Here is a 27,163-nt window from a genome sequence, read left to right as displayed (position 1 = left end):
TATGGCAAGGGTTAAAAAGCTACTCAGCTCGAAAAAGAAGCCTTCCTCCTTTAGAAAAAGGGGTGAGTTATGTTTGCTTTGTATTCAACACAAACCCCTTACAAGTTTCCACAACGAAATCCGCAGGCTGTGAAAGCACCAGGGCAGTACAGGATCCCCCTGACGTCAACCCCTGCCCTTCCAAAACCACCAAGGTCAGCCACCGAATTTGCCAGCACGACACGAGCCCGTGCCCACCAGCGTGCTCCGTTTCGTGGCTGCACAACGGCACGCCTGGGTACGACGCGGGCATTGAGTTCCGCCGCTGCGCTCCTCCTGCTCATCTATTTCTAGCTCTTCCAAGACATCGAGTCCTACAGCTGTGGGATTTGTTGAGCCCGAAGGGCAGCGGTGAACAAGCTCACCCGGAACGTCGCAGGTACATACGTGTTTTGCAGCGATTCTGGAAGACCCGACGATGTTTCCGTTATTGTCCAAAACATCAATTCCTTCTTCCAGCTCCGTGTGCCTCATCAGGACAACATTGCAGATATTGGCACTAGCTGAGGATGAGAAAAGCACGCTGATTAGCAACGCAGCCCTGGTCAATACCAAATGGCAGGCTTCTGTTCGCCGCGACAGCCCTTCAGCTTTGCTTGCATCAATCTGCCAAGAAGTTTCTGCAAGTCAAGGAGCCACTCTTATTCCAAGACAAAGATGTGAGTCTTAAGAGGAGAATAATAATCAAGATCGTTTTCTTTCGCTTGCAAAGGGACCTGCTGCCACAATCAGAAACATATTGACGCAAAGAAATACCAGCATTTCCAGATGTTGGTGTTGGCACATGCGCCCACCCTCCATAGTGATCCTCCACCCGACATTTCGATCTGCTAAGTCAAAACAGGTCCTTGGACTGGACTGCCAGTTGGTCTTGGCCAACCAGGCACGCTGCTGATTGACAGCTGCCTCTCCTGATTGTACATCCCAGAGCTGGTTTTAACACCCCATACTAAAAACTACTTAAACAATGGATTTTAGCAGGTATGACGGAAATCCACTGCAAGGGATTTCACTGACCTATGAAGACAGCTTAGATCTGAGCTCTTAAGAGGACAGAATTTTTTTTTAATCAAATAAGACAAGGTTGGGTTACTTCCATGGACACGTACCCCATTAGTGAGGGTCCTGCAGATTATTTGCCCTTATTTCACACATTTTAGGCAGAAAATGGCTCTGTGGACTTGCTTTCTAGAGTTAGAGACCTGTTTCTTTGCTTTAATGATATTTTTCTGAGCTACGACACAAACCAGCAGCTCTTTGCATGGCTCCGTTCCCCAACTGACATTTTCCAGATCTCAGCCCAGCCTTCACAGCAGAGGTGGGAGGAGGTCTGGGACCCTTTCTGACACACGCCCCCCCTCTTGCCCAGCCTGTGGCTTTTGTAGCCTTCTCGAGATCATAGAATCATGGAATTGTTTGCCCTGGAAAAGACCCTTAAGATCATCAAGTCCAACCTTTAACCCAGCACTGCCAAGTCCACCACTAAACCATGTCCCTCAGCCCCACATCTACACGGCTTTTGAACACCTCCAGGGATGGTGACTCCACCACTGCCCTGGGCAGCCTGTTCTAGTGCTGGACAATCCTTTTCATGAAGAAATTCTAGCCAATATCCAATCTAAACCTCTCCTGGCACAACTTGAGGCCATTTCCTCTCGTTCTATCACTTGTTACTGGGGAGAAGAGACCGACCCCCACCTCACCACAACCTCCTTTCAGGCAGTTGCAGAGAGCGATGAGGTCTCCCCTCAGCCTCCTCTTCTCCAGACTGAACCCCCCCAGTTCCCTCAGCCACTCCCCACAGACCTGTTCTCCAGACCCCTCACTGGCTTTGTTGCCCTTCTCTGGACACGCTCCAGCACCTCAGCGTCTTTATGGCAATGAGGGGCCCAAAACTGAACACAAATGACCCCAAATTCTGCTCCTTAAGTAACGTGTTAAGAGTTGGGGTTGAGAAACATCCTGCCCAGCTACAGCTTCTCTCCGGGGCCCAGGCACCTCTTAAATTTTTCCGAAGAAAAGCTGCTAATTCCTACAAAAGTTTTGGTTTTGACAAACTGGCATTTTCCAGCAACCCTCCCCACCCACCCCCCATTTTGCTGCAAACTTTCCAACCAGAACTAATACAAACCCACTGTTGCTGCAAGTACCACTGCTTCCAAAAATGTGTTTCTGTACTGCTTGATGGGTTAATATTCACTAATTAATCTCAATTCATGTCATATAACAAATGTCTAATTTTTTGAGGGTGGTGGGTGGGTGAGCCCTATACGAATGCAGCTTTCTGCAATCAAGGATGATTTGTGGTGACAAATGCTCCTTACACTTGAGAATAAGAGGAACATACACACACGCACACTCTGTCTCTCTCTCTAATATTCGAACTACTGGACCACTCTTCCCATCTATCAAAATATCTGTGTTACCAACCCTTCAGCTCCTTAATCCAAGATAAAAAAGAAAACAGGCACTTCATCTAAGGCAAGTTTAGCCCCCCTTTTTTTGGTGTTATTTAACACTCACATGTCCTGTCCTTCTAGGTCAAGACTGAACATATACAAACACGCCAGCAGAGATGCTCTGGCCAAGCCAGAATGCACCAGCACAAGGTTCTTGTGAGACCCATGATGGGGTGTCCAGACCTGAGGCTCCCACCACAGCTAGATGCTTCTCCAAGTCTCTGGATCCTATTAGGGCTTCATTGACCAGGTCTCAAATGCAAAATCTGATTCCAGCCCGCTCGTCTGAGACAAGCAACTGTCTTAGCTGTTCCCACTCTGCTTTCAGTGAAAGCAGAAGACACTGCTGATTATGGGTAAACTTGGATTTTATGGACATATCAAATACGGGGGGGGGGGGATGAGAAATGAACAAATAAATGTGCAGACAATTTGATTTTCAGAATTTGGAAAGAACTTGTGACAATATAGCCTGGAAACTACTTCTGTGAAAATACATAGTGACATATTGGAGACGGGGTTCAGATACAAAAGCAACCCACTACCTCACTTCTCTACGGGTATATATACCCTTCCTAAACCAGGGTGCTCTCCACACACTGAATATGTCCTTGTGCACACCTAAACACATGTAACACGTTTAACCCCATCCATCAAAAAAAAAAACCAGCTCGAGGAGAAGAAATCCTTCATCCTCCTCACCTCCCTTCCCTCCAACGGGTATCCTTCTACCAGCTGTAACTTCCTTTGCATCAGGATTGGGATGCAACCTTTGCAGCTTTCTGGGTTTTTTAGCTATGCACATCTGCAGTACAAAGCACCCCATCACCAGTGACACCCCTTACCTTCGTGACAGCTATCCACACCTAGTGCTCGGGAAGAGTCGGGTACATTGGGTTCCTTGCAGTAACCCTGGGCATTGATACCCTTCACCACCCACATCTCTGAAAAAGGGTCAAGCCCCTTCTTGCTCAAATTCGGGAATCATAGCTTTCCAGAACACAGCGCCAACCCGCTCCTCCCCTTCCCCTGCACCAAAAATTATCATGGAGAACAACTTCACCACCCAGATGATGCTCCAGAGCGGCCAACAGCAGGCATGATCCCCTTCTACATCAAGCCAGCCGCTGGCTATGCAGAGCTTTGGCCATTTCCATGAGCTGTTCCACTTGGGTCAGTGTCCTGGATCTGTCCTCTGGGGCTAGGGAGGATTTTTTGGACAACTTGTGATTTTCAGCTACTACAAATTACTTTTGGTAGAGGGTGAGGGCACAGCCCAACCTCCTCCCACCCTGCTCCAGTGCCACCGGCCGCGACGTGGGGATCTGAGCAATCAGAGACTGCACTAGCTACCTGGATTCCTCCCTAACTGCCCCCAGTCTGTGTTATCATGAGTGAGGTCTGGAGGCCCCTGCAGATACATCCCCATGCCCTCCACTTGTCTTGGGGTCCCATGGTGAAGGTGGGATTTCAAGGAGGAACCACCTCTGTTCCATATGCCCTACAGGCAGCATTTCTGCAGATATGGTTTAGTTTATCAAGCAAAGACAACGGTTACATGACCCAGAGAAGACAGACGCAACACGTGGAGCATCTCTGAGGGCAGTAAGACCCGTAGACCAGCCTTCCCAGTGCCTACTCCAGATTCCCAAGGCTTTTCAAGAGTCTTTATGAACATCTCTGCTAGGAGTCTGGTTGTCTTCCACCCAAGCAGTAGCTGCACTTCCCCAAGTTCCCATCTCTCATGAGCCCTTGGGATGAGAGACCATAAAGCTGTGCTGTATACCTCCAGTTTTCCAGCTGCTATCAACCAGCACAGCTCAGCTGAGGTGGGTGGAAGAAGGAGGCAAGGAAGGGCCAGGGGGAAATTGCTTAATGGCAGTGGAGCAAGAGCTTTACACTAGCGTCTGGCTTTTCATGTAGAAAAAGTGAAATTCTGCCCTTTTGCTGCAGGCTGGTGGTTCAAAAGCAACAGGGAGATGCATCTTAATTAAACAGTTTATCCAGGTCTGCAAACCAGTAACTCACAGCTTTCAAAACCACAAAACAGCAATTAGTGGGAGGGTTCCTGATGTCCTGGCACATAACGAAGCATGACAGCACATAAATAAAATAAGAACTAGAGAATTAATTATGGGCTAAACAAATTCATTATGGGTCCTCAATCAATGGCAATACAAGTGTAACCTTTCTTCTTACACCTTGATATGAAAATAGATCAACTCGGCAGCAAAGACTTCCCTCGTGCATCTCTGACTCAAACCCAGCCTTGGAGCCGCCTCCCGGGTCTTGCGCTCACTTCTAGCACTCTCCTGGTTATAAAAATCAGAAGAAAGCTGAAACCCTCTAAAAACACGTTCCAGGAAAGTTCCAGGAAAAGAATAATAACATCCACAGATCCCCTATCTACAAGCAAAGTGCCCAGAAACAAGATCAAGTGCAACCCACAGACCGCAATCCCCGTCACCTCCTGCTCTGCAGACAGAGCCAGCGGCTGGTTTTCTGGTAGAAAATGGAAAAAAAAAAACCCAGCAACTCAGGAACTGAAGGCTGGAGGGTCAGAGCAATCATCTCTCTGTAAAAAAAAAGGGAGCAGAAAGACCAGAGAAACTCAGAGCAACAGCTAAGAGGCTCAGCATCCTCGAGTGAGGCTCTGAGGACACGGCCCTTGCGCAGCAAAGGGAAAAGCTGGAAGGAAAGTTTTGCATTAACACGTCGCAAAAGGGACCTGCAATAGCGAGAAAAACCCCTTTGTTTACTGGTTTCCTCCATGCTCGGACAATTTTTGCACCATCTTCATAAATAAACAACCCTATATAAAAATTTCCCTAACGCCACCTGTGATTTCTTCACAGCTAAAATAACTCATCATTTGCTGAACGTTGTAACCACGGGCTTCAGCAAAGGCTGAGTTCAGCACATCCTCTTCCTCAAACACCGAGCGGTTAGCTGATAAAACACAGAAGGGTTTATTTTGTGCGCCAACAAGCCAGCAGCAGCCTTACTTCTTCATACACTTTGGGTTTTTTTAAATCAGTGGCTCTTAGAAACCTGTATATTCAGAGTAGGATCATTTCATTGCATTTTTATCATAAAAAAACCCCTAACGCTACCGCTTATCTGGAGATTTGATTTGACGTGATTCAAACCCGATCTTGCCAATTAAATGCTCTCGAATTTGCACGGTCAAGGATCAGTCAACACCGATCATATTTTAAACTGCTTGAGAGTTTAATAAGCAACTTGATAAAGCCTCGTGACCTGCCTCCTCCAGCAGCTTTGCGCTGTTCTCCTGCAGAAATGCTGCTGTGCACCATCCCGGTGCGGTCTGCACCGACTCAGGGTGCCGAGGGGTAAAGCAGGAAGGCAGGAGGTAGGTGTCCATCCCAGTGGCTTTTGGTCACCTGTAGGTTTCCAGTCAACATGTTGAACATAGAGAAAAGGTGTTATTTCTTACCGACAGCAGGGAACGGCACAAACCTCTGGATCAAGAGACGAGTGGCGGGGGTAAACTTGTTTGCTCTCTGAACCAGAACATTAAGGCCCACCTTTGAATAGAAAACAAAACATAACAAAACAAAAAGAGAAGCAGAAACATTTAGCTACAAGGAGCAGGGCAGATGCCACAGCTTACAGACAGCAGCAGAACTCTTCAGAGGGACAGATTGGGGTCTCTCCCCACGCAGAAGTGTTTAAGAAATAAACCCCCACACACACCCTGCAGGGTTGTGTTGGGTTCAACCCTTTATTCAACGAAGGGCTGAACCCAACCGTTGGGCTTAAACGAAGGGTTGAACCCAACCGTTGGGCTTAAATGAAGGGTTGAACCCAGCTGTTGGGCTTAAATGAAGAGATGAATCCCACCGTTGGGGTTAAATGAAGGGTTGAACCCAAGTGGACTTGAACCCAACCACTGGGTTTAAATGAAGGCTTGAACCCAACCATTGGGTTGAACCCAACCACTGGGTTTAAATGAAGAGTTGAACCCAACCATTGGGTTGAACCTAACCGTTGGGTTTAAACCTTTTCCAGCTAAAAGACAAGCTAGAAACCACTGCAACGTCACTCAGTCCTTCTGGAAATGCCCCTAGCTCCATTTTTACCCAGTTCACGGGCATTTTCCCCATTCAGCACTAAATCATTGGGGCTGGGAGTTCTCACCCAGCTGGGAAAAAGCCGAATATCAGCGGTGGTGGTTGGCCCAACACAATTCATTCCTCCTCCCAGGGTCTGTGCAAACTACACCACCCCACTTCAATGCAAACATCTGGGCTATGAAGGAGCTATTAATAGAAACAAGAGAGAGCAGGCAGTTTATTATAACCGTGGATCATTTTTTCGTTGCCTCCTCCAACACTTGAATAATGCAGAGCTCTCCACAGATTTGCAGGGATCTAAGTCATTGCGTATGTTAATATAAACAGCACGGAGGAGAGTCGCTGCCTCGTCAGCCTCAGTGCGGTTGGATAGTAGCGATAGTCGGAGAATTTCCATCAAAATTTGTTTCAAGCAGAACTGGGGTTATTAATTAAACAAACCTATTCGCAGGGAACGACCTCTGTCTTCAAATTACTCTCCCTCACAATATTTTCTTTTCTTCATCCAAAAAAAAAAAAAACCCCAAACGTGCAAACAAAACCCAACAGCCCCCAACTGGGAATTTTAGACCGAAAATGGAAGTCTTTAGCAACGCCTGGCCAAAAAAGTTTTCAGCCAAAAATGCAGCAAAATTTAAAAAAAAAAAAAAAAAAAAAATTCAGCCAAAGCCAAAAACCTGCCAGCAAATAGTGATTTGGGAGCTTTTTTTTTTTTTTAAAAAAAAAAAAAGAAAGAAAAAAAGAAAAGAAAATAAAAGAAAAGCATGGGAGAACATATTTTGCAAGCTGCTACATTATACATGCATCTGCAGTGCATCTCGTCTTTTTGGAGGCTGAGAGGAAGATGTTGAGAAGCACAACTGCTGGGTAAGCCCTGCCTAAGCACAGCGCTGGTTTGCAGAGCCCACGGAGTGTTTCCAGAGCCCCACGAGGCTTTCACCAGGACCTCAAGCAGGATCCCGTCCTCCTCCCCTTGGCCACCGCAACTCTAGCGCTGAGCCCAAGAGCGCCACAGCGGCGCTTCTCAGTCTAGGCAAGAATGAGGGTTTTATCTTTGTAGTCTTCCCCCTCAAAAATGACTGAATGATTTTTTTTTTTTTTTTACATTTTCCAAGTTCCGGGATGCGTATTGGCAAAACCTGAATGCTTCCAGAAACTGTAAAGCAATCTAAAACGTGTGGTTTTAAGAGTAAATCTAAGACAGTCTTAAGCATGGCTTTGCTGGTGCTGCCCCATGGATTTGGGTATTTCTAGCCCAGATACAGCTCATCTGTGTCGATGACAGATTTGGTTGGGTTTCCAGCCTCTGCTTGTAGGTTTGATGGAGGGATTAGACCATGAAGAGGAAGAGCAGCAGCTCTTGAAACAGAAAAGATGCAGCCGAGCCTGGGAGAGACACCGCTGTGAGGCTAGTGGTAATAAAAGCATTTTACTTTCAGATTCAATTTGGTGTTGCAGATGAACTCGCTCCTCCACTTACAGCAACCACCCCGCTGTGAATATGAAATTAAATGTTGCTATAGATTTAAATCCAATCTCCCAAATTCCCAACACGAGGACTAGATTTAGGAAACTAATGAGGGTTTGTTTTTTACAGTTTTGAAATTGCTTTAGCCAATCTGTGAACTCTTTCCCGCAGGTCACAAAGTGGGATAAGGGTAAACAGGTCAAGGAGAGCATCCAACAACGAGCCAGATACTCCTCAACCTCAGCCCGCCGTAAGCAAAAGGGCCAACAGCAAGGAGAGCTTAATGAGTTTAATTCCTAGGGGCTGGCCAAGGAACACTGCCTGTCGAGGCAAATTCATCCCTAAGAAAACAACGGCAGGAGCGTTGTTATTATTATCCTCACCCTGCCTACGGCCTGAGTCACAGATCTGGGATCTACAATGCTGGCGCTGTACGAACACGCAACAGAGAGTCAGGTGGGACGCATCACACCCAACGTGGTAGAATCACAGCATCCTTCAGGTTGGAAAAGCTTTAAGATCATCGACTCCAACCATTAACCCAGCACTGCCAAGCCCACCGCTAAACCACGTCCCTCAGCCCCACATCTACACGTCTTTTGAACACCTCCACGGATGGTGACTCCACCACTGCCCTGGGCAGCCTGTTCCAATGCTGGACAACCCTTTTGGTGAAGAAATTCTTCCTAATGTCCAATCTAAACCTCCCCTGGCACAACTTGAAGCTGCTTCCTCTCATCCTACAGGCTCCTTTTGCAGCCCAGCGCAGAAAAACGAGCCTTTTTAAGAGTTTTTATTCTCCTCCCAAGACAGACATTTACGGGTGCTCACATGAAATGTCCCCAGCGGTGCCCTTTCATCCCTGCTGACTATCAAAGGAGTCCAGGGACGTGGCTCAGATGAAGATATCCACGCTGGTGATGTCCCAACTCAGGTAAGACAAGTGCTCCTCCTTGCAGCTGGGAGCTCTGGCGTGCTGGTTTCAGTGCAGTACTGGTTGGGGCTATTCCTGCACTATGACCCAGATTAGGGGACAAACCCAGATTTTTCAGATTGCCTATTTTTCGAAGTTTCTTTCTCCAAACCACTTCCTTGATCTGGTCAACGGAGCATCCCCACAAGCCGGACACAAGAGATACATTACACCGCGACTGCTAACGTCCTGCAACACGAAACTGGGGCCGAGCGCTGTCAACGGGAAAGCAACCTCCCTCAGGGCTCTACTATGCCTCCGGCAGCACTCTGCCCTTCCTCCCTCCCTCTTCCTCAAGTGCCGAGAATTCCTACTATTTATTTTGCTACGGGTTTTGTTTTCAGCACCCACCACGTTATCTCAGCAGAAGGAGGAAGTTTGCGATGTTGCCGTAGTTGAAGCCGAACCATCAGACGCTGCTGCAGCGGGTGCTTTTACTACAGCCCCAGTTTCTGGCATCAAGTGACTGTGACAGTAAATCAAGATTTCTATTTCCTTTTCTTTGCCTTCTTGTCTTAAAAATTCTAACCTCATGTCCACCAAGACATGAATTTTAAAAACACAGGAATTTCTGAAAACATCCCTGCTTTATTTTGAAAATATAACTTCTTTTTTTCCTTGATGACTATTAAGATTTTTGAAGCCCAAGAAATGGCTTTTGAATGCCTGAAGTTGGCAACGACCAAGCCATTTGATGAAGGTCTAATCCTACCCCTCTGAAACCAGTTCTAGAGCAGTAAATACAACAGCAGCCCAAGAAGCTATTTCACTTAGTTTTGACAGTGAACTTTTTTTATAAAATAAAGGAATACTAGGAGAGCAGCGAGTAAGGTGGACATCGCTTGGCAGATGACACGACCGCAACATCGCTGAGCAGCTGTCTAGACTTCATTAACTGTGTCAGTGAGATCCCCACTGATTTAAGGGATTCAGCTTCCCCAGGTTTCAGTAGCGTTGGGGCAACCCTGACCACTGCAGTTGGAGCGGGCTACTCCAAGTGACCTAGAAAGTCAACTTGGAAGGGGGGACTGGCTCCAAAGCAGCTTATCCTTCAGCCCTCAACTCACCAGACTGCTGAGTTGAAACACTAATTGGATCTGATGAGTCCCATACAACCGAACTGAAGAAAAGAGCATTAGGAAAAGGAAGGGGAAAAAAAAAAAAAAATCATTCATTAGGGCTCAGAGGTGAAGACGGAGGCAGAGAGATGGAAAACTGGGCTCTTTACCAACTGGAGCTTTCCTAAGCCAAGGAGAACCGAATGGAGGAGTACAAGGGAAGGGAAAGCAACAACAATCCAAGTGGAGAAGGAAGTTAGAGAGGAGCAAGAATAAAGAGAGGAGGAAACTTGAGTCACAGCCAACAGAACCGCAGAAGGGATGACCGCAGCAGCCTCACAGTTGGATGCTTCAATGGAAGAAATGGTGTAGTCTTGAGAAACAAGCAACATTGCAGGAGAGGCATGAGCAGGTAAAGAAGGGATTAATGCCAATAATGAGACAAACTTGACTGGCAAGATGATGGAGAAAGGACGGCGGGGTCCCATGCCCAAGAGAAGAGGCCGTTGTTTCAACACGGAGTTTTCCGTGTGTCTGGATCCTGTACAGAGGCAACACCACAGCTGGGTGCTGTGGGGCTGGGCTGGGGTAGAAGGAAAGGGCACGTATGAGAACAAATTTGCTGGGAAAAAGGACATCTCAGCGAAGCAAGAAAGAAAATGCTGCAGAGAAGCACAAGGAGTTTGGAAGGCAGCAGCTGGCGAGGACTCGATGGCTGCCATGTACTCCTGAGACCGGGGGCAGGGTGATGGGCACCGGGTGCCTCCCCAGAGCATACCACAGCTTTGCCTCCACTATGCCAAAGGTTCCAGGCTGTGTTTTTGGGAAATGGCTGCTACAGCTCCAACGATTTACAGCCTCAATGGAGGAATCGCTGGGCTGGTTTTTTTGAGTGATCATATCACTCTCTTCTGGTGTCTGGACTTGGTATCTGTGAATCATTAGAGAACAGGAGGTACAGGAACAGGAGCTTTTGAGCACAAGGATCCAAATTTTAGAGCCAGGCATCGCTTCGTTTAAAAACTTTAATCAGCAAAACAGAAGTTTATCACCAGCTCCTCCAATCTACTGCGATTTTCCTCCTGCTCCTGGCTCCCCGCAACAGTTCACCTCCGAGAAGGCTCCTGGCCATGCTCCATCCCCTCCCATCCCTCACCCTACTTTGCACCAACTTCTTCCGGCTTCAAAATGTTTCTCGACCGCCGTAAGTGACGGATAGTCCTGAGGGCAGTGGGTGGCCTCCCGCGCCGTCTCACAAGCTGATTACGGGCATCACACCAAATTCACAGGCTGTCAATGCAGCCGCTCCACGCGGCTCACAAACAATTATCAGGAAGAAGGAGCTGGGATTAGAAAAATCCACAGGGGCGCCTCCACCGAGAGAGGAAAGTGAAAAATTGCATCCAGGGGTGGGGGGGGGGGGGTGAGTCTGCAATGGGAGTGGGGAAGGAGGAACAACCCCTGTTGTGCAAGGATGGTCGCCCTGCCCTGAGTCGCACGCAGTGGAGACTGAAAACTTGGTCCAACAAGCTCCCGTCCTTCCTGAACATGGGTGGGGGGGTGAAAAATCAAGATCCTCTTTTGTTATTGCTCATGAATTTTGTAAGTGTAATGAGCCAGCACAACTCTAATTGATCTAATTAAAGTTCTTGGATTCTCCTTCTAGCTTTGGTTAGACACCCTCAAGCATCACCTGGCTTTATTTTAAAGGACAGAGCCGTAAATACAACTTTTTATTATCCTCACTCCCTGGCGTCAGAGGATTTTTAAACCTGCGTATTGGAGCAAACATAGCCCTTGTCAACAGCAATGCAGTTCACTGAGCCGTGGGAGTCAGGGCTGTAAGGGCAGGTATTGCCAAAGCCGGCTGTGACACAACCATTACAATGTTCGTATTATTTTAGGGCGATAATCTTGGGCTTGAACAGTCTTCACCTCTCAGCTTCCTTCGGAGAAGAAAAACAAGATCTTTCTGCTGAAATCCTACGTGGTTGTGAGAATGTCTTGGGCTGTAAGGGATGTTTTCAAGACAAATTACATTTTGATCTTGACAAACCACATTTTGATCTTGACAAACACTAACTTTTTGGGCGGGGGGTGGGGAATCCAGCTTGGTTTAAAAACATCATTTTTGCAATGTCCGTTTGTCCAGAAGCAGCCTCTGCTTTGATCTCTCAGATCCACACTGGGCTTTGCTGATTAGATTCCTACACAGCTCTTTTTCTGATACAGAATATAAATATAAAATTTAGGAGTTCTAATTTTTGTGTAGCCCCTGTGCTTGACCAGTTCCGATGGTGGCTGAGACTCCTGCACGAATTCTAATCTATGAACCCCATGGGAATACAACCAAAAATCTCAAAGACAAATTATCGTGTTTCAAGAATTCAGAAGCTCTGCAGGAAACCTACAGTAACGACCACCTTCCCAAAAAGCTGCATTTTCTCGGAAATTACATCACCAAGGCTTCTGTACAGAAGAAAGCACTACTCCACAGCGAGAGCTCTGCCCTTTGCTCCTGTCCAAGTGATCTAATTGTGTTTAACTTCAGCAGATTGTTGCTGGTTTCTTCTTCGAACTCCTGTTGTGGGCTCACGGAGGCACTAGCCTTCAGTGGGCAGGGAGGCAGGAGCAGCTGGAGGGACCAACCTCCACCTCAGACCTGCTGGGTGCAGCCAAAGACTCACCCAAGCCATCTTTGTCTTTGCCCAAAGCCACGAAGCACTCACACACGCCATTTCTGTACAGCCACCGTAGGGACAAGAGGGGGGACAAGCCACTGAAGGGAGGTAACATCTCCAACTGCTGCAGCAGGTCACTAGGTGAAAACGTACCCAAACCCACAAAGCAAGAGCAAGAGCATCAAGGGTCCTAAACCTGATCTGTACAAAGCTCTAGACTTAGACTAGCATGGATGGCTTTTCCCCTCACAGTTTTCCAAGGAAAAAAAAATCATGGGATACCCCAGCAGACCAGATTAGCTCATTAAACCTGTCTTGCTTCTCTCCAGTTTTAACCTAGTTTGTTTCTGCACATATTCAAGTTTAACTCCCTACACTCTCGCAGTTTGTAAGAGCACCAGCTGCACACCATACAGCGAGCCAGAGCATCACTAAACCACACTGGCACCAGTTCCCTACCTCAGCTGGCTTATCTGGACTCAAGATTTCGGGTCAGGAAGCAAAGAGGCACTTTTAAAATGAAAAGACCTGGGTCTGCCTGTGAAGAGATGCTTTAAACAGCCCTCCTGTACACCCTGACCGGCAGTGACTCCAAGGTGAGTCATTAGTAGCTAATAGCACCAAAGTTATTAATGGCATTAATCACCTGACTGGTTTTAACCCAAGGTTACCCAGTAACATAAGCCAAAACAGAACATTCAAGCCCTCAGCAGGTACACTTCAAGTGTACAGATCACTATAAAATATGCAGCCTGGCTGGCAGTCATGGTTACAGGACACTGCATCTCTCTCTCCTATACAAAAGGAGACAAAACACCTACTTTTGTCAGAATTTAGCTCAGGTTGCTAAGTGAGACCAACGTATTTATTTGCCTCTGTACTGACAAGACCATAAAACCCAAACTCACACTTAATAAAAGCCTTGTTAGAAGTTACAAACCCCGGTACATTTGAAAGGGGAAGGAGGGAGTTGGTTACTTTATTAATTGGAGGAAAACCCCACCGTCCCTCCACTTAAGAGGTGCCTGATCTCACACATGTGGTTTTTCTTCCCCTTTCGTCAGCGGGAACTGAACCCCGATCACAGGGGGGAAGCTCCGTGCCATTGTGCTGAGGCACTCACGATAGACACTCCCTGGTTAAGTCCCATACCCCTCTAGATGTAAAACACACTCTGTATGCCTGCCAGGCTGGCTGCGGTCTAATTAAAGCCCGTCCTGTCAACAGGGGAGGACAATGCCAGCAGTACCGATGTACGTGGTGCCTCCAGGGTACACGGAGTGGACAACAGATGGACAACAAGCCAATGACCTGGGCCCCAAGCTGAGCAACAATGCACTGCTTACCGGGAGACGTCAGAAACGTGGCCAAATGACACCGGCAGAAGAGAGAAACCCCTTGGAGAGTCTGCACGGGGTCTTTGGTATCACGAAGAGCAAGATTTGGAGCTGACCTTAGCAGAACCTGAGGCCGTGATCGTGGCAATTAAAAACCTGAAGTGTAAAGCTCTGGTCCGAAGACTACAGAAACGAACGGCAACACCACCACCGCTGTGAGGTGCTTCAAGGACAATGTACAGAGAAACCCAACAACTCACCACCGTGGGCTCCAGGGGAGGCAACCCCTGGGCTATCACCACCAGTTTCCAGCACCAGTGACAACCCAGAAACCAGAGAGCGTCTGTTTACAGCCCTTGTCTGGATCTGGTTTGACTTGTAGGCATTTAACTGCAGCCGCAAGAATCACTTCTGACCTCAGCCTGAAGCTACGGCCTAAGGCCACAGTGCTGAAGAGCTGAGTCAGAAGCAAAAGGGATCAGCAATACAGCAGCAAATTGAGTTTGCATCTGAAATTAAGAAACCTACTTATAAATTATGTAAAAACCCCAGTTATTAACAATAAAATCGGGTTTGATTATGTAGCTTTTTTAACCTTTTAAAAGCCTGACAGAATTAGCAGAGAGCAAGAGTGTGCACGGGGGGGTGTGTGTCTATACGTCTGCTGGAAAGGGTTTCTGTATAATTACAAACCTTCCAATCAGTATAACTCTTGGCGCTAGAATATTTTTTGGGGAAAAAAAACCCCAAAACCTAAACATTTAAAATTTGCTTGGTCTTTCTCAAGTCTTTTTGCTACTCTCTGCCTTTGTTTGCCTTGCTTAGGAAAACCAGCTGGTACTAATTGCACTTCGTACACCACCATCATGAACAGCAGCCAGATATTAGAAAATAAGGCCTAATCACAGGAATCCACTCAATTGTTTAAGAAAAAACCCCAAAAAACAAATATCGCAGCGTGTTCAGAAAAGCAGTAAACCGAGAGCAATCAAAAGAAAAGGCAGGAAGGAGGCTGGTGTATGGAGGATGTGATAAAAATAAACGACAATCACAGAAGGAGAAACCGAAATCTAGGTTACTTAACGGTAATCAGACTCCTCTAAACATATTGTCCGCAGCAAGCGAAGCTCGGAGGTGCCGCACGCTCGTGCGGAGCGGGTAGCTCAGGTCTCGGCACGTGCCCGGCGGCAGAGACGGTGCAGAAGTGTCACGTAAGAAGTCAGAGATGGAAGAGATCTGTTACATCCACCTTTTCACCTCTTTCCCTACACTCGGTCTTACCGTTACCCCTTCTGAGGTCTTTTCTAGCCTCACTTCCAGCTTCACCCGAGCACTGCACGGGAGAAGAGATAAAATTCTGGACCTGGCATCGCTTTCCTTGTGTGAAGCTACGCTGTGAATCAGACTGGGCTGGGAGTAGGTGGGAAAAAAAAAAGGGATATTGGGGAAAAAAACCCTGAAATACTGGAAAACCAGACTATTGATTCCTCCAAAAGCTCACCCCGAACGGCTGCAAATCAGAAGTCCCAGATGTAGCACTGGATCTAAGAGAGAAGCATCGTCTCTGACAGCAATTCCCCTCTCTCTAAAATGGGGAAAGAATCAGGTTGTTTGCAAAGATTTGCTAAGACTTTAAGTTTAACTGCAAGAAGCGTAAAGCCCAAACCTGTTCTTCTGTATGCGTGAGAAAGCAATTTGTTTGTCCCTCTCGTTAGATAAAGACACGGAGGGCGAAGACGATGGGAAGCACAATCACAAGGCAACTGATCTGTCATTTCGTGAGCCTTCTCCCCGCGCCGCTTGCCAACTGCAAACATGGAAGGGGCTCGCTTTAATTAATACCAGGGTCTCAGCAGACCACTGGAGGCAGTGGCACTTGTTTTCAGGTCATCTGGTCCTAATAGGCTCACACTGGGAGGTGATTTGTTGCTAACTGACAGCAGAGATCAGTTAATGAGGGCTGAGGCCTTACAATCCAATGTAATGAACCTCAGGGCTATTTCTATATTATTTGCCATTATCATTAAAAAAAAAAAAAAAAAATTAAAAAGCCCCAACACTGGAGGAGATGCTGGCTATTAATCCAGATATTTACAATATAGAAATCACTCCCTGCTCTGCATGGTTTTCTCTAGGCTGCTCTGCATTGGGAATTGAGAACACAAGTGCCACTACGGATTATCAGGACACAAGCTATTCTGTGGTAACACACACACCAGTAGTGTCCCCAACAGCTTGTCTATGGGGGACACTACGGGTACAGCAGCTCACGGTGACTTCTCCTCATTTTCGCACCCCCTGAGCGCCGTAACATGCTCCACTTTGGAAGCAGACCTCCTGCCAACGACAGGAAGGAGAAAGTATCCGTAAAGGCCGCTGCCCTTCCCCGCTCCCTCAACTACATCGATGGATCTAAGGAAAGCTGCTGCCTCCCCCGAACCATATTCTGACCCTCGGAGCACCACAGCTACAAAACCCCTGCTGTTACAGAGCTCACGGTACTCTTCATACGCACCAAGGGCACCCCATGGAAGCCCAGTCTGGTGGGGACACAAGAAAGCAGCAACACCCTCTCGGCAGCTGCACCACTGAAGGAAGATTTCCTCCTACACAAGCTTGAAATGCTGTAAGCACAGAATGTTGGGGCACCGTCTTTCCTCGTGGTGCTTTGAAAGCTCTCCTGCTATGGACAGTCAAGCTGTGCCTGATACCCAGGCACAGGGGCTCCTGCTGGAGATGCACCCCCAGGTTATGCGGACAGATGAATCCCAGCGTTGTTTCAGTTCCTTGCGTTTATCCAAAGCTCGTTGCTCTGTACAGACCATCAGCTCCTTCATCACCAGGGATTACATGGTACAACTCGCGGAGGTACAAACCACCGCGGGCCGCAGAGCTGATCTGCCACCAGCAGACTGACGAGCCACCCACGTGTCACCAGTGGTGACAGCCACGCGGCAGTAACAGCAGGCCACTGCTGGTTTGCTGTAATAGCTTTTATCTGCAAGCCTTGGTGTGGCTGTCCACTCTGCTTCAGAGAACGAGCGTTTCTCACAGCACCACTGATGGTCACCTCTGCACTCCCTGTCTTTCTGCTTCAGCTCCTTTGCAGTCAGCCTAGGAGGAACCAGAGATTTTAAAGACCTGCATCAGCTGTCCCAAGATGGACACCTCTGCTCGCTGCCCAAGTGGTTTCCTTACCAAAGCCTGTCAGCTTCTCGGGGTGACAAAACTCTGCCAACATCACTTCTCCGTGTCTCCTGCCCTCTATCTGCCAAAATGGAGAGGAGCATTAATGCCAACAACATGGAACCAGTCACCATCCCTCTGCTGCAGGGCTGGAAGGCAGGTTGTGAGCGGCAGCAGCACATCAAGCTGAAGAGCTTCGCTTTACTAATCCAACAAGGTGGAAAAAATTCTGAACTAAGGACAGAGGAGGACAGTCAAGCTCTCCCAGGCTACACCGGGACAGAGAACAGCTGCTAACCAAAGCGTGGAGGTTGGTGGGATGGGGACTCAGCTTGTACTTCAGCTGCAAAAGCGTGGAGCTGGTGTGGACACATCTTCATGGGGTTATGAAGCGTGGGAGCTCGCATCAACGCAAGGCTGGTCTGGGGGCACAGTCTGGGTTAATTCTGCCATGAAGGGATAACACAGGTGACACAGAGGAGCAGCACAGCAACCAGAGGGCAAGCCAAGCCAGCAATATGGAAAACTCTCGAGCAGAAACATATCCAATAAAATGGACAGTTTCCACTCAAAGCCACAAGGCACCTCACCAACTCTACGCCCTTTGCAAAGCTGCCTGGCAGCTGCACGAGACCACAACAACAAGCTTTCTGCAGACTTTCTGCTCTCCATTGCGGACATGATGGGCCAAACCGCTCGCTGCCAGTTCCCAGCCAGGAGCTCCTGTCTCCATCTTTCTCCTAACGATCCCCAGTCTGCTCTGGACAACCATTATACCTTGTAAAGAAATCTAAACAAGCCCCCGCAGCTTTTTCCCCAAAGGTGAATTGAGGAACCTGGGTACAAATAGCTGCTGGCCTCCTCCCACGGCACAGGCTGTTTGCAGAAAAAAAATGCCTGGAAAATGAGGTCTGTGGCTTGAGAAAAAGAAAGTCTTGGCCATAGTTAAAAAAAAATACTGTGGGATCTTTCATGTTCCAGCCGGAAAGGTACAACCATGTGTTTCAGAAGCTTATTTGAAAACCCAACGTAAGAACTTCCACAAGGTGCTCCTGAAAAATGCACCTGCCTCCTCAGGAAGCAGCTGACCCTGCTAAAGGTGTCAGCTTGTGCTGCTGGGGAACCTGGGTATTAAAAGCCTGACGACCACACCGCGAGACCATGGCTTTAGCAACGTTAAAAGCTCCTCTCTTCCAGCTTACTCCAGCTATGCCTTGAACACCGTTTCCAGCTTGGATGCTGTCCACAGTGAAAGACATCATTTCGAGCACTGCGGGTTCTTTCCATTCAAGGTGCTGACCCACCAGGAGAACATCTCCAAAAGCCTGCCTTTGTTCAGCGTGTCAGCCACCACACCATCACTTCTCAGCCTCAAAGTCACTCTTTTAACGAGGTCTAGGCTACTTCACCACCAGTTAACGCACGCGTGGACAATGTGAGTTCACGCAGCAGCAAAGCCACGGTGCAGAGACCCAGGCAGCGGACGGCGCAGGACGTGCTGGAAGCCATCAGCAGCAGAAGTCTCCTTCTGTTGAAAAGTTTGGGCATGCATGGACAGAAATACCTCACGGTTAAAATATTTACTGGTTATGTAGACCGAATTCTGTCAATTAAAAGATAAACATGCTTGGCAATTCAAACAAACATCTCAAAAGCGCTGCAGTACTACTGCAAGGGAGCAGTTACTTAGTAGTGAAATATATAAAGCGTTACCCACTGCTATTGAGACAGCACTTATGACAGCTCCCAAGTAGCCCTGGATGAACTTGGATGTCGGAGAAGGCTTTGGAGAGAAAAACAAAACATATTTTCAATAAACAAACTTCTGGTTATTAAAATGCAACCGAGCTTTTTTGTTTGTTTTGTTTTATTTGTTTTAAAGCAAAGACAGGTTCAATTTTGTCATATTGTTCCGTGACACATGGTCTGTCATCTAGCAGCGGCAAAAGCAAGGAAAATTGTAGCCTCATGAGCAAGGTCAAAGGGAATGGAAAATTAATTGGCATCAGAAAATTATAATAATAGCAGCTTAAAGGAAGTATGTGAACGAAATTTAGCAAATGGTACAAAATTAGCATTCTTACACACCAGCGATGAACCCCAAACTCTCCACATTAAATGTTTGTCTTTGAAACATTATCTCAAAGAGCTGGAGGGCTTCCAACTCAGCTTCCCATCTTGAGTTTCCCACATCCCAACACGGGACGAATGAAGGCTAAAGCGATGGCAGAAAGCAGGAACAGCCCCACCATTCCCCGGCACCACCGCCCGTAGCGCATATAAAGTCCTCGGGAGACGGCAGCGTGATCATGGAGCTGCCTTCCGCCATCCAAAAACCCAGATACCATTTTGCTTTGTGCTCATTTACACGTCAAATTAAACCATTTTGCACCAGTTGGAACTACATACTGGTTCAGCTCAAAGGCACTGAGCGTTACTCACATGCCTCGAGGGATTTTGAGATCCTCACGCCATTTACAGCTGAGGTTTGAAATGGAAGTCGACACAGGAGAATGGCCCGTCTATAAATTCAGCACAGTGCCGACTTCAGAGCTTCTATTAACAGCGAAGAGACAAGACTTATGTTTCCGTGTCAAAACAGACCTAACGCGCTGCGCGCGCCACATATGTTGGGTCTCCTCACCTTTGTCGCGTTGCGGTTTGCATAGTTGACGCAGGCATTGTGGCTCTGATTCAACCACTAAAGAGGAAACGAGAAGAGACAGGCATAAACATAACTTCACAAAAATAAAAGAATCTGGAAAGGCGGGAGCGCCGCAGGAAAACTCATCTCCCTTCAGACCTGCTCACAACTTGCTGCCTCTTTTCAAAGGCTCGTGCATGCCCTACATCTGACTTAATGCCCTTCGAACTGAGGGACAGAAATCCAGTGTCCAGAGGGCAGCTCTGCTTCCCTGTACACTTGACATGGAACTCTCCTCCTGGCCCAGTCCACCCACTCACACCACCTTGGTGCTATCGGTCTTTATTTTCCATCAGCACCAACTCCATACCGCTGTCAGGACCTAGCAGTAAGCCCAGCAGCCCATTTGTCAGGCATTTTCTAAGCTCCATGGCTGTCAAACAGGGGGTCATAGGAGGCTTCAGCTGAGGAACAGGAGATGAGCAGATGTACCATCTTACATCTGGATACGGATGTCACTAAACTGATAGGTCTGTCCACAACTTTTTGGAGCAGGATTTGTCACCAAAGCAGCATGGCAGCAGCTGGGGACAAGTAGTATCACGCTCCTGAAGGAGTTTTACCCACAGCAACTGCTGCCAACGTAAAGAAAATTATAGCTTTCCTCCCTAAACCACCATATTCCCAGTTCAGAGTGTGTCAGAACTGGAATCCTCTCCAGCTGTGGCCAGAACGAAGACGGAGGAGGAGGAACGAAGTGAGGGTGAGAAGAGAGAGTGAAACAAGGCACTAAAACACAGGAATCAGCCCAGTCATTGCTGGGTTCATGGCTCAAGAGTACGTTTTTCTTGCTGACCAGCCCAGAACTTTGGGCCTAGCAAACCTTGCTATTTTGTTTTCTTTAAATAATAATTTAAAAAAATAATGTACCAAGTCAGCTTGCCAATATGTGCTGTAAATCTGCCTTAATTTTCCAGATGTGGGGGTGTTCTTTAACCCCCACAGCTCATATCTACATTATGCAGGTCCACAAGACCAGGCTAGAGCTAACCTGAGACATGTACATTTTGGGCATCAGCCACACCTGCTTCACTGTACAAGCCTGCTCCTAGGGGACCCCGTGTTTGTCAATGCAGTAATACACATCATCCATAAATCCTACGCTATTTACATCTCCTTTTCAGAGAGATGCAGACCTGCGCTCAGATGTTGCCCTTGATCTAGAGTTTAAGCTGTCTCTAGGTTGAAGACATCCCCACTACACGTTTCTTGACTCCGTTGTCTTCCCAGGTGGCCACCTGACACCCTCCTGGGCTTTTTGGGTGATGCCTCTCTAGGTTGCTAATTCTCTGTCCTGGATTTTTCAGAAAAGTGTGACCCATGTGCCCATCATGGTGGAGGGAAGGGTTTGAGAACCACTCGTCAAGCAGCAGCGGCTCTGACAGGCTCTGACTGCTGGACTCGCCTGCCACGGCTTCCTCCTTGAGCGGGCTCGTTTTGGTTCTGCGTTTGAAATATTCTTTGTAGTTTTAAAAGGATTACTCCACCTGTATAAAGCCAAAAGTTTCACCCTGTCGTGATGGTGGGAATAGGAGCTCCTCATGGGAGCCACTTACAAGGCACCCAGCCCAGGCCAGCTATCTGGGTTGGCTCTCCAAAAGCCAACTCTTTCCATCATAGATGTCTGAAAACGGGTGAGGCAAGTTGCCTTCAAAAATATGAAGGAGTCTGGATGACTCCAGCCACTGTCCCACTCCCAGCATGCAAAGCCACACGGCCACAGCTTACAGCTGAAGACACCAAACCACACGTTACTGGCACGAACCAACGCCCGCTCGGTTCCGCAGCCTTTCTAACATACTAGGCAGATCCCGTTCTGCTTTGGTATTTCTTAACTGCATAATTCTCTATCATCACTTACACTGTAGACAATAAAAAGACATTTGCAACTAAAAATAAGCCTGAAAATAACTTGTTCTTTCATTTCACTTAGTGCTGAAATTATACTTCAGTGGTGTGTTTACTATGGATATAACTCATTCACGTGCACGCTTCCTCCCCTTACTCCTAATTCCCAGAACCTTAATGGGAAATAACACCAACGTGTCCCTACGCACAGACTTTTTTTCCCCCAAAGCCCCTGTAGCACAGAGGTCCTTGTCTTTGCAATGCACAGCTATTCCTGAAATTCCTGGGCGCGGGGCCTCCCCCTGCCCCCAGCTCCGCACACAAGGGGAATTCACCAAGGAAGATCCCAACTACTTGACTGGGCGTCTTCAAAACAGCAGATGTGTGAGCTTAAGGATCTACATTTTCATGGAAGAGCACAAGGCAGTCATTTACACCTGGACAAAATGGGTCCAAAAAGCTGATTTTGAGGTCCTGGGCTATCTGAGATCTCCCTCTTGCTGGCATAAATTGCCAGGTGCTGGAAAGTGGACCCAATAGTTTGCCCATTCCAGACCTACCAAATCTTTCCCTGATTATATCCAGCCACATCATCTCCCTGTCGACTAAAAGCATTGCCAGTGCAGAATAGCCACGTGCATCAGTTTGTCCTCTAGACAAAATTCAACTGCTCCTTTCGTTTCCATCCCATTCTCCACCCGTTCGGACAAACGTTACCTGCCAAAACACAGTGGATGCCAGCGTCTGGTTGGGCAAGAGAAGACCAACAACCTGCAGGAGAAGAGATTTTTCTCATTAGCAAATGCCTTGTTGGTTTGCTCTCAGTGCTCTTCTAGGCATGCAAACAGCAAGCTTATTTCTAATGACTTGAATAAATTATCTTCATTTACGGCTTTATTCCATTATAGTCACTGAACATCCCTTCAGCCTATTGTCTCTCAACTTTCCAGTAACGTAGCTGCCCGTGAAAGTTTGTGTCTTTAACTATTGCTTGCAACACACCTTGAAAAGAGTCTGGCCACACATGCTGTCCAAAGATTAGGTCATTAAAATATAATCAGTGCTTTAATCCAGGTATTTCAGGGCCACAACACAAACATCGCACAAATGCAAGAGTTCAAAGTGGTTACTATTGGCAGTGAAAGGGGGGGTTTCTTATTTTCCTTTGGCACATTCGCTGCTTCAAGCACACGAAAGAAATCCGATTCGAACATCTGAAGACAGGAGTGCCACCTGGAAGCACATGTGCTCCTGCCTGGGAGCCTGGATTTTGTTTTAAGAGACGGGAATTGTTGATGTGTCATACTCGGAGCTGCGAAAACTCTTGCTTGCGTTATGAGCTCAGGCTGACGATCGCTGTCTCCCAGAGGCTTACGGCTGCCTGACCCAGCACATCTGGCCAGGTGCTGCCCGCTGCTGCGTGAAGGCGAGATGCCACAGGCTTCGCAAGGTCACCCATCGCAGCACCTGAGGCCACACACGTGTATGGTGCCTATCCAGTCCTGAGAGCACCCTTGGGACGTGCCTCAATGTACCTCATCGGCACACCCTCTGCAGTCCTTTAAAGACCCCATCTCTTACAGACAACGCAGCACTGCCGGACTCCTTCCTACCTAGTTTTATGGCAATCTTTCCTCTTAAAGCATAAGCTGAAGAAGATGAAAAGGATGCAAAGCAAGGGGACTCTCAACGATAAACTCAAACATGGAGAGGAAGACGAGTTTTTGGGTAAGAAACAGGTAGGATGAGATACTTCCTAAAATCATTATCATTTTCTCCCCTCCTGTGCTTCAAATGCCTAAGAGTTTCAGAAGAAGATGCACTTCTTGTTGCAAAATCACACTCTCATCTCAGTTAAGAGTATAAAGACTGAACAATTCCTTTTAATTCAGAATACATTTATTTTCAGGACACCCGTGTGAACCAAAATGTCTCTGAGGTATCTGGGCAAGAAGGCTGTGAGTTCACTCCCACACTCAGACCGTCTTCTGCACCATTTTCTTTAAGTTTATAGAATGAATCACAGAATCACAGGATGGTTTGGGTGGGAAGGAACCTTAAAGATCACATAGTCCAACGCCCTGCCCTGGGCAGGGACACCTCCCACCAGAGCAGGTCGCTCCCAGCCCCATCCAGCCTGGCCTTGAGCCCTGCCAGGGAGGGGGCAGCCACAGCTGCTCTGGGCAGCCTGGGCCAGGGCCTCACCGCCCTCCCAGGGAAGAATTTCTTCCTAATACCTCATCTAAAGTCTTCCTAATAGCTAACCTAAGTTTATTCCTAAGAAGCTGAGAAGAAAGAAAACTTCCCTATTAGAGCCTGCCACAAAGAGGGCTGAGCTAAAGCCGTCTGTGCACATCTGCAGCAGCATCAGTTGAAGAGGAGGCAACTTCTACGCTTAAGGACATAAGAGAGAAATCACAACAAACAAAAGGGTAATAGGGTTGGGAGGCCTGATTTCATTTACATTTTCTTTCCTCTCTCCTCCTCCTCCTCCAGCTTTTCCTCCTACAGCCTTTCGTGAAGTTACAGCTACTTTGTACGCTGGCCGGGCGCCAATCTGTGCAAGTTACACTAATTTACCGCTCCCATTCAATATGCGGATCTTGTCATTAATTACTCCGTTGCCGGGCTTAGCCAAACGAATTCAACAGGCGATGAACCTCCTCACCCCAGGACTGACTTACGCGCCTGAAGCCAGCGAGCTAATGAGGCTCCGGAGGAGAGGGAAGACTGCAGGCAGCTACTTACATTGTCAGCTGAAGCTGAGCGCCGAGAAAAATAAAAGAGGAAAATAAATAAATAAAAAAGAGCACCCAAAATCTGTATGACTGAAAGAGGCACGTTTAAATGCAAACTCTCCATATGTGCAAGAGTCTGTCAAGAAATGTACAGTTTCACTTTTAATTACTGTCAGGGGAAAAAATAACTAAGAAGGAAAACAAAATAAAAAAAGCTTCTAAACACTAGAAAAGTACCAGCGACAAAATTTAATTGCCTATCAGGTGTGAACGGCCCTCCGTGGCCCCAAAGCCAGGGCTAAAGCCACCGCTCCGACATCTGTCGGCTCTGAGCAGCCTCGCAAGGCGTTGGCAGGACTCTTACAAGCCCCAAGTCCTGCCTCGTGTGCCAGCGAGAGTCACCTGCAACCCCGTATTAACACCCGGCTCTTCTCTACACGCTTCAAAACCGCAACCGGACCCCCTCCCTTTTTAAACAACTGGGGAAAATAAGGTGCTTCAAGCTGTGGGTGGCAGCTGGGAACAGCAGCACAGCTCCTGCTCCATCCTCTCTGCCCATGTCTTGGGCTGGATTTCCTTAAATGCAGATAAATCTTCCTCCTTGGAGCCCTTCGCTCCTGGGATGAAAGGCAAACCCAGGGCAAAGGGCTACAGCCCAGCAGGCGCCTCGCACACCTCACCCCTACGGCAAAGGGAGATAAAGCGAGCGGCTGGATTTGCTCCCTCCTGGGTTGCAAGCCGGGTGGGCAAACACAACCCCCTTCTCCACTCCCCTGTCCTCCAGCCTGTCCCCACTCCGCCACCGCGGCCGATTCCGGGGTCGAACCGTAAACACGAGCACGGAAAGGACGGAGGCTAAAAAGAAAAGCAAACGATTGCAACTCGGGGAAACGAATGAACAGCCACAGGGTTTGGTTGTGTCAGGGCCAGACAAGAAACAATTATTTTCAGCAAGACCTTAATCTCTGTCACAATGAGCTAAAGCATACTGAATTATTTTGCATTAGCTATAGGGGACAAAAAACCCCAACGTGTCTATAGGCAGCATCGTGTATTGACTGATAGGCAGTAACCTGTTAATACCTAATCTGATCACGTCCCTGCCGGCACCTACGCAGGGTGTTTCTTTGACCCCTCCACACCGGGACGACTAGCGCGGGTGCAACGGCACGCCGGCACGGCTTTGGGGGCGAGGCCAGCCACGCTCGCTCAGCCAGAGCCCACCGCAGGCACATTAAGTCTCTCTTGAGGAAATCCCATCCCCCTATGTGAAATGCAAGACTCAAACTGTTTTTATGCTAGAGCAGGCTGCCAATTTTGTCACTAAATTTCACAGATCGATTGGCATAAATGTTACATTTTAATTTTAACATTTGAAACGTTTGGGTTTTTTTTTTTTTTTTTTTTTTTTTTTTTTTAAATGACAAGAGGTTCCAGTTTATCCTTTACAGCTAGTGAAATTGGGCTCATCTGACAGCTCTCGGCTCCTCTGACAGCTCTGGATTTGGGCCGATTTCATTGTCAATTTGATCGTTAACTCATTTTTGTTTAACCTTTTCTTTTAAAATGCCCCATACAAAGTTACCACCAAACCCTCACGCACGACAACAAATAGTAACAGCCGTGATGATTTCTCTTTTAGGTGCTAGCAACCCCGCTGCCGCTGTTTGGGACAGGATCATTACCTTTAAGCAGGTACTACGCCACGGTCCACTGGGTTTAGGAAGATTAAATTTATCAGATTTTGCTCCTTCAACCATATTAATATGTGTGATCAAGTAAGCTCAGCCAAGAGCTGGCGGCCAGGGGGACCAACTACCTTCTGGCACCAACTTTGGGCAAAACGGCGCGCCTCCATTTCCCCATTCATAAAATGGGGTTAATTAACCATTCCTGTTCCTGAAGACGAGGTTTCAGCATTAGGAAGACAGGCAGAATCATCTCCCTTCTGGCTTTCGCTATCGAGAGCACCCAAACGCTTACAAATTGCACAATAACAAGTACAAACTCGAACCGCCCTCAGCAATAACCCCACGGAAAGCACTCGCCGTTTTAATTAACCAACACGAGAGCGCACGACACCGGCCTCGCCGTGCTGTAGCTCGTCACGTTCAGGAAACGACTTGTAAAACATGCAAATTAATTTAAAAAAAAAAAAAAAAAAAAAGTGTCCAAAGATGAAATCTGAGAGTTGCAGAAGTTGCATTTTGCAGGCAATGAGCTCATCTTGGTCTTCCCTTTGCAGAAGGGAAAGATAAAGCTGAAGATGTGAAGACGGTGCAGGTGGGTGGGCGAACGATGTTAAATCAATAAATAACCACGAGCACAACAATCTGAGTCCACGGGGCAGGTTTTACACGACGAAGCCCTTGCTAACGTGTGACAGAGAAGGTGGGAATCCTGTGTGAACGCGTCGCGAGGAGGTAAGGTGGAATCTGGAGAATTGTCTGCGAGTGCTAAAAAATGCATTTCTTGGTACTCGCAAACAAAGCGGGGAGAGATGTTAAAATACTTACGATGGGTGTTCCAAAGGGAATGTAACCTATTAAAAAGAAAAAAAAAAAAAGAAAAAAAA

General features: G+C 47.6%; 1 protein-coding gene across 2 annotated transcripts in view; it reads right to left on the bottom strand.

Moving 5' to 3' along the window:
- Positions 1-27,163, bottom strand: part of SFXN5 (sideroflexin 5) — a 100,713-nt gene that overhangs the window by 31,327 nt on the left and 42,223 nt on the right. The window contains exons 6-11 of one of the 2 annotated variants that reach the window (XM_086463959.1): positions 27,105-27,130; positions 22,568-22,621; positions 19,943-19,999; positions 19,016-19,081; positions 5,956-6,046; positions 427-542 (exon numbers count right to left, since the gene is read on the bottom strand). In XM_086463959.1, the coding sequence (XP_086320085.1) occupies positions 427-542; positions 5,956-6,046; positions 19,016-19,081; positions 19,943-19,999; positions 22,568-22,621; positions 27,105-27,130 (410 nt within the window). The remainder of the gene's footprint in view (positions 1-426; positions 543-5,955; positions 6,047-19,015; positions 19,082-19,942; positions 20,000-22,567; positions 22,622-27,104; positions 27,131-27,163) is intronic. The other variant, XM_086463961.1, reaches the window with a different exon arrangement.

This window comes from Leptosomus discolor, chromosome 4 (assembly GCF_034619465.1).
Source record: "Leptosomus discolor isolate bLepDis1 chromosome 4, bLepDis1.hap2, whole genome shotgun sequence".
NCBI lineage: Eukaryota > Metazoa > Chordata > Aves > Leptosomiformes > Leptosomidae > Leptosomus > Leptosomus discolor.
This window is presented reverse-complemented; position numbering and strand designations above follow the sequence as displayed.